The sequence below is a fragment of the Mytilus galloprovincialis genome, chromosome 14 (assembly GCF_965363235.1).
Source record: "Mytilus galloprovincialis chromosome 14, xbMytGall1.hap1.1, whole genome shotgun sequence".
In the NCBI taxonomy this organism is placed as follows: Eukaryota; Metazoa; Mollusca; class Bivalvia; order Mytilida; family Mytilidae; genus Mytilus; species Mytilus galloprovincialis.
Window position 1 is genome coordinate 59,770,782 of NC_134851.1, and position 13,248 is coordinate 59,784,029.

General features: G+C 32.1%; 1 protein-coding gene and 1 long non-coding RNA gene across 2 annotated transcripts in view; both read right to left on the reverse strand.

The window, feature by feature from the left end:
* The window catches only part of LOC143058974 (uncharacterized), a 399,737-nt gene that overhangs the window by 70,388 nt on the left and 316,101 nt on the right, over positions 1–13,248 (reverse strand). The window lies entirely within an intron of this gene.
* On the reverse strand, positions 2,605–4,961 carry LOC143058969 (uncharacterized). Its single transcript, XM_076232452.1, has one exon. It carries the CDS (start codon positions 4,834–4,836, stop codon positions 2,935–2,937), a length of 1,902 nt encoding a protein of 633 aa, XP_076088567.1. The 5' UTR covers positions 4,837–4,961; the 3' UTR covers positions 2,605–2,934.

Genomic DNA, 13,248 nt, shown 5'->3' on the forward strand with positions numbered 1-13,248 from the left:
TAAAAATGCAAAAAGACAAACAGACACACAATAGTACACATGACAACATAGAAAACTAAAGAATAAGCAACACGAACCCACCAAAAACTAGGGGTGATCTCTGACTCAGGTAATGTCCTTTAGTTTTGTGAGTCTTTGTTTACTCCTTAGTTTTGATTGTAATTGTCTTATATGTAGTGTTTAGTGCACTATTGTTTTTTCCTTTCGTTTTGTTTACTTTTCACCATGGGATTACCAGTTTTCCTTCGAATTATGAGTTTGAATATTCCTTCGGTATCTTGCACCTCAATTTTTCAACCATATCCTAACCGGTTAAGTTTGCTGTTACATATATACATGTATATATAAAAAACAAGCTTGTTATTTTAAGATGATAGTATTATTCTAAACAGAGTTAACTGTTGATCGCAACTTTTTTTAGTACATGTTATATACATTCCAAATTGTAAAATATTGATCGCAACTTTTTATAAAGTATATGTTATTTATACATTCCAATATTATTGATACTATAATAATACACTCATTATAGATTGAAAATCGGTATATGCACCAGACGCGCGTTTTTTTCTACAAAAGACTCATCAGTGACAGTCCAATAAAAAAGGGTTAAAAAGGACAAATAAAGTACAAAGTCGAATAGCTTTGAGGACCAACAAAAAATATATTTTATAGACACCTGCCTTTAATTCAAGGCTATATGTTGACCTTTAGATGTCATAAGGTTATTTGTATCGGACGTACTGTCCGTTTGGCGTATACCCGACATTTTTACTTGTTGTGTCTGTTTGTTTTGTTCACGCATCGTTGTCAATATAATGGTATTTGATGCGACTGTCACACAACTGAGAGGTTTAGCTATCTATAGTCCCTCTATAAAACCAGGATCAATCCATCATTTTCTACATAAAATAATGTCTGTACCAACATTGACCAAGTCAGCAATATGACAGTTGTTATCCGTTCGGTTGATGTAATTTAGCTTTTGGTATTACCATTTGATTAGGGATTTTTTCTTTTTTGAATTGTCCTCGGAGCTCAGTATTTTTGTGATTTTACTTTTTTCATGTATTGTTAATTATTTAAAAAGACATATATTTGTATATTCCATAACGATACTCGCTGATAGATTTGATTATAGTCATATTAATGATAACATTTAGTTGAAGTAATTTGCTACTCTTATGCATGCCATGGTATAGTATATTTTGTTTCCATATTATTTCGTTCAGCCTTTATTTTTGTTGAATTTGTCAATTCGCCGTTTCAGAATCTAATGCATCCTGGTTAATATTTTCAAAAGCGTACACCAAAGGGTTTTGATTGGTTTAAAACGTCCTAAACAATCGAAATTCAACCAATGACGTAACGTTATTTTCACTTTGGGGTACGAACAATGAAATTACCCATGATGCTTTAGATTCTGAAACGTATTCCCTTGATCAAACAAGTATTCGCTTACTATGTAAATTAATTTAAAGATCAGTATTTTACACAGTGTATTTAATTTCCAGTGTTTGTATATATAAATATATGAGAAAACAATGAACACAATGGAAACACAAGGTTAAAATGTAACACACACAGAAACGAACTATGTAAAACTCAAAAAGGTATCCATCCCCAATGTTTTTATGACGTCCTTGAACTTGAAAAATACATGTATGTGGTTTCAAAAGGACGCCAGAGCATGTTCTTTATAAGAACGTCCGATCATGTTCTTTATAAGAACGTCCGATCATGTTCTTTATAAGAACGTCCGATCATGTCTTTATTTTGTAAACCGCGCAAAATGTTTCGACCAAGAATTTATTTATTGATATCACCAATCAGTTTGAAAATAAACTCGAGGCACAATTTTCAAAGTCTATTTTATGTATAGATCTCAAATCAATATATACCCGATCAAAATACGTTCCTACAGTAATTTTTAATATTCTTAGACATTTGATGTTGTAAAGACAATCATTCTTAAAAAAGATATAACGAAAATACCGAATTCCAAGGAAATTCAAAACGGAAATCTTAAACATATAAAACAAATAGAAAGCAACTACCATATTCTTGACTTGGCACTGGTATTTCACGGTTAAACCAGGGCTGCGTTCAATATCGTAGCAGCTACGTAGTGCTACGTAGGTTTTCACTATTGAACGTGTAGCTATATACTAGTTGTTACATAAATATTGATAGCAGCTACGTAGCCGCTACGTAGCTGCTACGATATTGAACTCAACCCTGGATTAATACCTTTTTTGATATTTTTTAACACTTATACGGACCGAAAACAGGAGGGACTAAAGATACCAGAGGAACATTCAAACTCATAATCGTGGCTTATGTTTCCTTTATTAGCTAAATGATACAAAACAGAATGACAATGATATACATTTAACACATATAAATAGAGCTATGAAAACAATACTAAATTAGTAATAGAAACTTTTTATAATTAAACACTTTATGAGTGATTTAGTTCAGGATGTTCGCTTCTCAGTTTCAAAATGAGAAGCTTTTAAAAGGCCCATTAAAACTAAGCTTTAATAAAAAAACAAAACCAAATAAAAAAACAAAACCAAAAAAAAAAGCAGACATAAATGTTCTTGTTTGCGAGAAATGGAACCATTGAATATTTTGCCGAAAATGATTTCTCTAAATGTTTCTGTTGTCTTTCGATAACCTTAAAAGAAAACAAGTATTTTAAAGATTTTCAATTATAGCTTTTCGTAAAAAAAACCCCGAAAAGTAGGTTTTAACAAAGTAGGCAAAATTGGTAATGGCACTTCATTGACCAAAACAAAAATATAGCAATAATCGAATAAGGCGGAGTAAACATCTTTAAAGAGACCTTATGAAAACAGTATGAAACATGTTCAAAATGATGTGATACCGTCGATATCGCTGTTCTTTAAACAATAATTATAGTATTTTTTTTTAATTGTATTCTCCACTTTCTAAACTAGACTGTGAAAATGTTCGTGTAGATGATGTACTCTTTGAATCGATCGTCTCGGTACTTGACACTGAACTCTTTCGAACATGTTCATCTCTTTCAGGGACTGAAAGAATATTTACCCGCTTTGCCGAACTTTTATAATGCGTTCTCATATGACGTGTGATCATATCCCGTCTGCAAGCAGTATAAGGACATAAATTACATCGATATGGCTTTTCCCCGGTATGGGTGCGTTCGTGTGTTTTTAAGTGATCACTTCGACTAAATTGTTGTCCACAATCACTGCATTCATACGGTTTTATTCCAGTGTGAAGTCTCATGTGGCGGGTCAACATGTCGCTTCGAGAAAAAGACCTATTGCAAACTGAACAATAGTGTCCTTTGTTGTTGTTGTCACCATGTGGCACAGTTTCGGTTCCTAGATGTTTTACCATATGTTTTGCTAAGCTATCATAGGAAAAGAACACTTGATTACACACTGGGCACGAGTAAGCATCGGAGTCCGACAAGGTTCGACGCTGATGATGATTTTGTTCTAATACGGAGCGCCTCGGTATCTTAGGTAAACTCCTATTGAAGAACTGACTAGGATACATTCCTAGGGACGACATTCCTAGTGGCGAAACGGCCAATTGATCAATCTCTGACATTGGATTATGCATTATTGGTCTCTGTGGAAATGATAAATTAATTCCCGTAGACATCATAGGGTAAGCTGAGGATACCTTTCGATCTAAATTAAAGCGTGCAAAGGGCATATCGAAGTTAAAAATATTACTTGCCTTTGGAACCGGTCGCAATAGTGATGAGTCTGCAGAGGACATGAACACGGGGGAAGGAAAACCTGGCGAATACTGATGTAGAAGTTGCCGTTTTGTGTTTTGATATTCATGAATGTTCTGTTCTTTAGGCCCGATCGTCATTTCCGACCTGAAATATTTCGTAGAGGAATGACCGATAGGGTCGCTTTCTAGTTCTTTTTTGTGTAAAAGTGACAATCCATGTTTTTGAGTAGGAGAATGCCCTTGTTGTATGAATGGCATCTTTGAGAAGTCAGGAGAAACCTGAGCTGGCCGTTTTTGTGCATGAACTTTTGCATCCAACTCAATAATAACATCACTATCATCTTTTGTATTTGGGGATGTTGTTTTAATGGACTTACTTGGAGAATGTCTTGGTAAATCCTTCAATGCAAGTTCCTGAGACGGTGAATTCGTTTGAGAACTTCCAGCTGTTTCTAATGATGTGAACCTACTTGGAGAATGTCTTGGCAAATCCTTTAAACCAAGTTCCTGAGACGGTGAATTCGTTTGAGAACTTCCAGCTGTTTCTAATGATGTGAACCTACTTGGAGAATGTCTTGGCAAATCCTTTAAACCAAGATCCTGAGACGGTGAATTCGTTTGAGAACTTCCAGCTGTTTCTAATGATGTGAACCTACTTGGAGAATGTGTTGGTAAATCCTTCAATGCAAGTTCCTGAGACGGTGAATTCGTTTGAGAACTTCCAGCTGTTTCTAATGATGTGAACCTACTTGGAGAATGTCTTGGCATATCCTTTAAACCAAGATCCTGAGACGGTGAATTCGTTTGAGAACTTCCAGAAATTTCTAAAGATGTGAACCTACTTGGAGAATATCTTGGTAAATCATTCAATGTAAATTCCTGAGAGGGTGAATTAGATTGAGAACTTCCAGCATATACTTGTTTCTCTCTACAATAACGATTTTGAAGATTCTTTTTTAAATTTCCTGGAAACAATGCCTGTTTGTAGGATAATGTTTCCTCTGTGCGTTCTTCTTGTTCTGTCGTTGTGACATCTTCATCTTCATAATTATTTATAACAATGCTTGTTGTTTGGTGAATTTTGTTTCTCTCCATACACTCTGTTGATGATTCTTTTGAGACAAAAGGAAACTATTATATCTTGTTCTTTGAGTGTGGCAACTGATCTCTTATTCTGAGTGGTCTTCTAAAATTAGACAGATCTAGTAACACGTGCTGATTTTAATGCTTTTCTTCAAAGTTTTATCGAGAAATGACAAATCTGTTGTCCAGCTTCTTTTTATTTAGCTAGGTGATAATTGCTCAGATAACCACCATTTCTGACAGTCAAAGGTGTTAATTGTTTTCAAGACATTTTCAAATCTTTTTGTTTAATGACGTCCTTTCTGTTAACCCGAATAAAGAAACAAGAAAAATGTAAACCAAATTTAGAAGATCAATGTCTCTTAATAGAAACTGGACGATATACAAAAATACCTCGAAATTGAAAGAAAATGTAAAATATGTAATATCATAGACTATAAATTCCATTTTTCTTTAACTGTATAGTTAATAAAAAATAAAAAAAGAAATCTTCCTAAAATATTATATACAAAAATATGTAAATTTTGATACACTTAATTTTACTGATAAATTCGTGATTATACAAAATTCATCAACACCAAATGATGTAAAAGCAGCTGTTTCTTTTATTAAAGAGTCATTATAACTGTGGAAAGGAAACCAATAACTGTTTTGATCATATCTATTATAATTGTGTCTAGTTTTCATTAAGTTTGTTTTGTATATGTATTTTCCCAAAAAATAAATTAAGTTAACGAATTTTTTATATCAGAATTTAACATTAATTTGCAATGTAATTTTAAAGATTATAAAGATTTTAGAAGATGGCGAATGATTACCAGTGAGACAACTCTCCATCCATGTTAAAATTTGTAAAAAGTAAACTATTATAGTTTAAAGAACGGACTTCAACAGGGAGCTGTGGCTCACACCGAATAGCTCGCTTTATAGAGCTCCTTAAATGACTAGTATAGACCATTCGAACAGATAACCAACCGTCTAATCTTTTCACAAAACGCGAAACGAGAAACACTTCTGAAGCACATTAACGAACGACAATCACTGAGCAAAGGTTCCCTTCTTAGGACAAATATGAGCTGTAAATCATAAACTAAAACAGAAAAGCCTTACAACTCATTAATTTACCATGTTTTTGGCCGTGCACGTGGTTTTGACCATGTTATTGGCTATTTTTCAAGTGAGTGGTGGTTATGACCATGACATTGTCTGTTTTTTCATTTGACTAGTCATTCACCCATGGTATTGTCTGTTGGAATGGCGGTTTTGACCATGGTTTTGTCTGCTTTATTTTCCATTTGACAGGTGGTTTTGACAATGTTTTATTTTGGTTTTGACCATGGTTTTGTCTTTGGTTTTGACCATGGTATTGACTGTTTTTCATTTCACTGGTGATTTACCATTGCATTGTCGGTTTTTCATTTGACCTGTGAATCATGCCATGAAATTGTCTTCTTTTAAAAATTTTACTGGTGGTTCTTCATTTAGCTGGTGGTTTTTGATTATCCCCTTTGTGGTACAGAATATACGTTTGTCGGCAATCTTTAACTAGTAGCACATCCACGATTGTATAAGTGTTGCTGTACCCTCTATAACGAACTACACCACATATCAAAGGAAGTCTACATTTGATAAGTGATAATTAGTCGGTTTCTTTTAAATATTTTTGTTCAGTCACAAGTAATATTTAAGATTTCATTATTTGCTTTATAGCAAATGTGATTTCATCTTTTAAATAGTGTTGAACTTCTAAAGTGTTAATTTGTTATTTCACATATTATTTCTCTTTTTTCTAAATTAACAGAGAAGAAATTGGTAATAAGAATCGCTGAATTAAGCTGGAATTGATCTATTCATAGACTGTTTCAAGTAAAATATATTAGATATACATATGCCCTTTAAAACAAACGTGGTCCTTTTTTTCAATTTTAATTTTTAACTTTCATTTGACTGGTGCTTTTAGCCATGGCATTAGATATAGGAAGATGTGGTGTGATTGTCTGTTTTTCATTTCACAGGTGAATATGCCCTGGACATATGCATTGTCTGTTTTTTTTTTAATTTGACAAGTGGTTTTGACCATGACATTTATATAAGTTTTCCTTCGATCGGTGAATCTGCCCACGACATAAGCATTGTCTGGTTTTTTTTAAGTTGACTAGAGGTTTTGACCATGACATTATTAGTTTTCCTTCGACCGGTGAATCTGCCCATGACATATGCATTGTCGTTTGTTTTTTTTTAATTTGACAGGTGGTTTTGACCATGTTATTGCCTGTTTGTCATTAGACTGGTGGTTTTGACCATGAAATTGTCTCTCTTTCTTTTGACTGGTAGTTATGACCATGAATGGCATCGTATGTTCTATATTCGCCTAGTAGTTTAACTGTAGCATTATATGTTTATCATTTGACCGGTGAATATGCGCATGACATATGCATTGTATTTTATTTTCAAATTTGGCTGGTGGTTTTGATAGTATTGATTTATACTGGTGTTTTTAACAATTGCTTTGTGTGTTTTCCATTTGATTGGCGCATAAACCAATGGTATTGTCTTTTTCATTTGACCATTGTATTGACTGTTTTTGAAGTGAATTGTGCTTTCGACCATGACAATATCTGTTTTTACCATGGTATTATCTTTTTTTTCATTTGGCTGGTTGTTTTGAGCATAACATTGTCTATTTTTCATTTGATTTGTGGTTTTGACCACGACATTGTCTTTTTTTCATTTTACTGGTTGATTTGACCACTACATTGTCTGTTTTTCATTTGACTGGTAGTTTTGACCACGACATTGTCTGTTTTCATTTGACTGGTTGGTTTGACCACGACATTGTCTGTTTTCATTTGACAGGTGGGTTTGACCACGACATTGTTCTTATTTGACTGGTGGTTTTGACTACGACATTGTCTGTCTATTTTTCATTAGGTCTGTGGTTTTGACTACGAACTGGTCTGTTTCATTTGACTGGTGGTTTTGACCACGATATTGCTGGTCTATTTTGCATTTAATTTGTGGTTTTGCCCACGACATTGTGTTTTTTTATTTGACTGGTTGATTTGACCATGTTATTGTCTCTTTTTGTTTTTTGATAGGTGGTTACCATAGATTTGTCTGTTTTTATTTCACTGGAGGTTTTGACCATGAAATTGTCAGTTGTTATTTTACAGGAGGTTTTTACCATTGCATTGTCTGTTTATATTTGACTGACAGTTTTGCATTATCCTTAGGTATAGATTCAGCTTGTTTCGACAATTCCTAACCAGAACGACATTGACGATTGTATAAGTGTTAGCGTACCCTTTAGAAAAAACTACACCGCATTTCAAAATGAACTTCACTAGTGATAATTAATTTTTTTCTTAGAACATTATTGGTCACAAGTTATATATTAGAAAACATTATTTTCCTTAATACAACCGTGATTCCCTTATAAATAGTGTTGAACTTTCAAAGTGTAAATTTGATATTTAACATATTATTCCTCTTTTTTTAAAGCAATACTTATAGAAATTGAAGAATATTTGAATTAAGCTTGAATTGATAAATGTTAGTGCTCAACACCATTTTTTTAATTACTCTCCGGTTTTTACGTAGTCTTGTGTAGACTTTTTGATTGTTGTTTGTTTGTGTTTCTGATCATACAGGGTACCGACATTGTCTGTTTTTCATTTGACTGGTGTTTTTCTTTTTCTTTTTTTCTGTTTTTCATTTGACTGGTGTTTTTCTTTTTCTTTTTTTTTCTTTTTGGCCATGGTAAAGTCTGTTAGTCATTTTATGGATGTTTTTTTCCCCATTCATTACGTTTTGTCTGAATATAATTTGATTGGTTGTTTTTAGGGTTTATGTTTTTGACCACGGGATTACCTTTTTTAATTTACTGCTGGTTTTTTATTTCTTTGTGTTTTGACCATGTTTTTTGTCTGTTTTTCATTTGATTGCTGGTTCGTTCTTTCTGTTTGTTTTTGACCATGGTATATATGTATTGCCTGTTTTTCAATTGAATGCTTGTATTTTCTTTGTTTATGTTTTGATCAGTTTTTTATGTATCTGAACACGGTATGGCTGTTTTTCATTTGACTGGTGGTGAGTATCCTCTTGATCTATCTTCAGTATCAAAGGTTCCAAGGTTTTGAACAATCAACAATTGTAAAAGTATTGGTGTACCCTTTACAACGAATTACATAACATTTTGAAAGAAGTTTGCTTTTTACAAATACAGTAATAACCTTATTTTTTAAAATATCATCGTTCTATCTCACAAGTTATATACACGATATAACATGTGCCTATAAAAACAAACGTGCTTATTTTAAAAAAGTGTTGAAATCAAGTGTTAATTTGATATATTGCACAGTAATCCTCTTTTGTAGACCGTTGACAATACTTATATAAACTGATAATTCAATTAGCTTTGAAAGGCGATTTAATTGATCAAGGGATTTATTTCAAGAGTTCACTCGTTTTATATAAAATGTGGCTGTACTCTAAAAATAAACATGTTCTCCGTTTAAAACTAGAATCACAAAAAAAAAACTGTAACAGAAAATTCAAAAGGAAAACTCCCTAATCAAATGACAAAATCAAAAGCTCAAAAAACACATTAAACAAAGGGATGAACTCTGTCATATTCCTAACTTTGTACATGCATTTTCTTATGTAGGAAATGGTGGATCGAACCTGGTTTAGCAGCTAGCTAAACCTCTCAAGTAATCAAGAGGTCCAAATGATTAAGTTGAACTCATCCCTTCGTACATTTTACGGACGCCATCACAAGTTGGTTGACCGTTATGGGAGAAAAAACGTTTGATGATATCGGATATCTTCCTTATGTCGTAAATACAATATCCTTTCCTTTTTACGCCTGTGACCAACCAAATTAGACTTATAACCGGATTTATAATAACATCAGCAACACGACAGGTGCCATATGTGAAACAGGATCTGCTTACCCTTCCGGCGCACCTGAGATCATTCCCAGTTTAATTGTCCCTCTAATATCTTTCGTCCCTCTTTTGTATGACAGTGCCCTTTAAAACAGACGTGTTCCCTGTCAAAATTATGTTCATCTTTCTAAATGTTAATTTGTTAATTTAGCAGACTACTCCTGTTTGGTTATAATGTTGACAATACTTATAGAAACTGATAATAATTTGAGCATTGACTTAAGATTATATGGATAAATGAAGAGACGGATCTCAAAACTGTCACCAGTTATACATTAGATGTAATTGTAACTTACAAAACAAGCGTGAACCTATTTGGTTTGTTCACACATCGTTGTCAAATATTTAAGAGGCAATGCCAGAGAAAACCAGGCAGAACTTGGAAATTTTGTTCAACAACCTTTTTGAGATAAATGTGTTTTTGTATTGTATGCACCTTGTTTTGTTGGGAAATTACACTTTTTAAAGTCATATTGGGTTATTATGTATAAAAAAATGAATATGATTTTACAGTAAATTTGACTGCTTATATAGGGAAATACGGGTATTAATTTCTCAATAAAAACAGCCTACAATATAACAATTGATATATATTCTAAAAGATGACCATGAATACAACAGGAAATGATAATAATATCTCTGGTATCTGTTGATATGTAAATGTTTTATTGCAGTAAAATGTCTGGAAACAGCGGTTTATTTTCAACTTTTTTGGTGTTTAGACATACCAAAAGTGATACTCTTCAATTTAAAAACCGATAAAGGTTGTAATGTTGTGATGAAAAAATGAACTTCTGTTGTATATTTTTATACATAATTGAACATTTTGATAGGATTTAACAAAAGTATATAACTTTGGGGTGTTTGGAAACTGATTTCGCTCATTAGGAGATTGTTTTATGTATGTACGGGTGATGATCCATTCCTAGACACATTGTTAGAGGCAGTTAGTGAGTTACAAATTATGCAAAGACTGAAATTATTTTTTTGTTTGCTGGAAATGTAGAAAATTAGGAATTTAAAGCCATCCGTGAGTAGTTTTTGATGATTCAGCTGGAAATCATACAGTTTGCTCCCATCTTAAAACAGTATATCATGGACACCAAGGAAAGATCTAAATGCCATAATTTTGGGCATCTTGAAAACTGGAAAGGAGGGTCACTTTGAAGCAGATGATAGTTATAGTGTATAAAAGAATTCTTTGTCACAGTTATACCAGTTTGAACAGGTAACAGTTAAAATTATTGCAGTTTGAAATTATTTCCATGATTTCTGGGATAAATTGATACAATAAGGTATCAATCAGAGCCGGGACTATTATACTCCCAGATTAAAGCATTCAAAAGATTAAATGAATTTAATAAACATATTTTTCAAAATATCTTTTAAATGGAATCAAAATCAAATTTCTGTGAGAATTTTCCAGACACATTGTTGTTTGATTCTGCTTTATTTTGAAATTAGAAATCATTTGACAAAGTTTACAATATTTTCCCAACTGACTATCATGAAGCCTGTTCAATTATTTCAATAAATCCCCCCTCTTCCACATTTGTGAGTTACAATGGGAAATTCTTATCTGCATATGTATATTCTGTGCTGAATGCAATTTTATACATTTTATAAATTCATCATGTTCAAACATTATTTGAATAGGATAATAATTTAAAATAAAAAAAAAATCTAAAACTATCAGACTCAGAAGTTATAAAAATAAGAAGATGTAGTACATGTAGTTACAAAATGTATTGTAGTATGATCATGATAATTGCCAATGAGAAAATCACATGTACCACTGACTGCCATATACATGTACATAATAGACATGTCTGTCACCTTATCATGCTTATCCTTAATATGTTCATGTACATAATGTATAGTACATGTACAAAAATGAATGTAAGCAACTACAAATGAATACATTTTGTATATACATGTACATGTAGAATAGATACAAGTATAAGAAGATGTCGTATGAAAGTCAATCACAGGTCACAGTTTATAAAAGTAAACACAATCCTACAGTTATCAGGATAGTCATATATATTCATGATATTTATGTCAGATATGTGTTGTACATTGTACATGTAAACAGTAAGCTTAATTTGTGAAAAAGCAGGAGTAAATCATTGCTTTTTAATTTATGACATGTATGAGAGTCAAATTTAAATTTTCTGTAATTTTGATTGCTACAAATGTACATGAACATATACCTATATTTTACATGACCTTTAATATTACATACATGTATGAAAGATACTTTGTAAATTGGTTATTGCATATTTAACATGTTTAAAAGAATAAAACTTGTAAATCAAATCTTAAGACAATTAGATTCTTAACTCACTATTTAGATGGGATCTTTTTGGACAGCAATACTTTTATTTCTTAAGTTTGTTGTTTATTGTCCTTCATGTGCTTAGAAACTAAATTTAGACATGTACAAAAAAATGTATATGATCATGATGATATAACATGTATAAGGATTTCAAACTTTTTACATTACAAAACTGCAAAAGAAAACCAAAATATAACATGTATAATTAGGATTTCAAACTTTTTACATTACAAAACTGCAAAAAAAAAAACCAAAATAGCTCATTTTGAGATCTTGTCATTAGTATTTAGATACATTTGTACATGTACATGTATGATCATGATGAGAATATGAGGTTAATTTGACTCAAATATATGAAGTAAACTTGTTTAGTAAATCACAATTGACCTTTCTGTACTAAAGTGTTCATTTAATGTAGATCATTTTATATATTAGCTTGTCCATTTAACAAAAGAACTAATCATACAAAAATGTCATGTAACTTTGAAAGGTTGAATAAGTTTTCTATGTTTTAATGTAGTAAGATGCTATTAAGGTGGTATGGGAGTCTAAAATAAAAATGATAGAATTTGTTCATACTTTGCCAAAACGTTGTATCTATTGATACATGTTGAAAAATATAATAAAATGATAGGTCACCGCGCATTTTCTCAAGCTACAGGACGGGACAAGATGACACATTTTGTATGGATTATACAGGAAAAAACACCATTTTGTGATTAGAGACTAAACAAAATGATAGAATTGTTCAATACTTCAGGAAAAGATAGCTTTCAGACACTGCTTTGAGAATATCAAAAGAAAAGATAGGGCCACCGTACGTTTTTTCCGGCTAAAATACAAAATAGGAAAATTACATACAGAATCCTTCAGAAAATGCACTTTTTTAGAGTTACCTCCCCTTAAAATGCCAATTTTTAAAAAAGATAAAAAACAACCAAAAATAATTAACATTTGCAAAAATATCAATATTTAGAAGTTATATTCTTATAAATTGGTACTTTTAAATGAAAATGTACATTAAACATCTGCATTCCTGCATCAAATTTTGCTAACTTGATGGAAAATCTGGACCTTTGATTCTCTGATTTTTACAATCCAAGATGGAGGAAGACACCCATACCACCTTAAATAGAT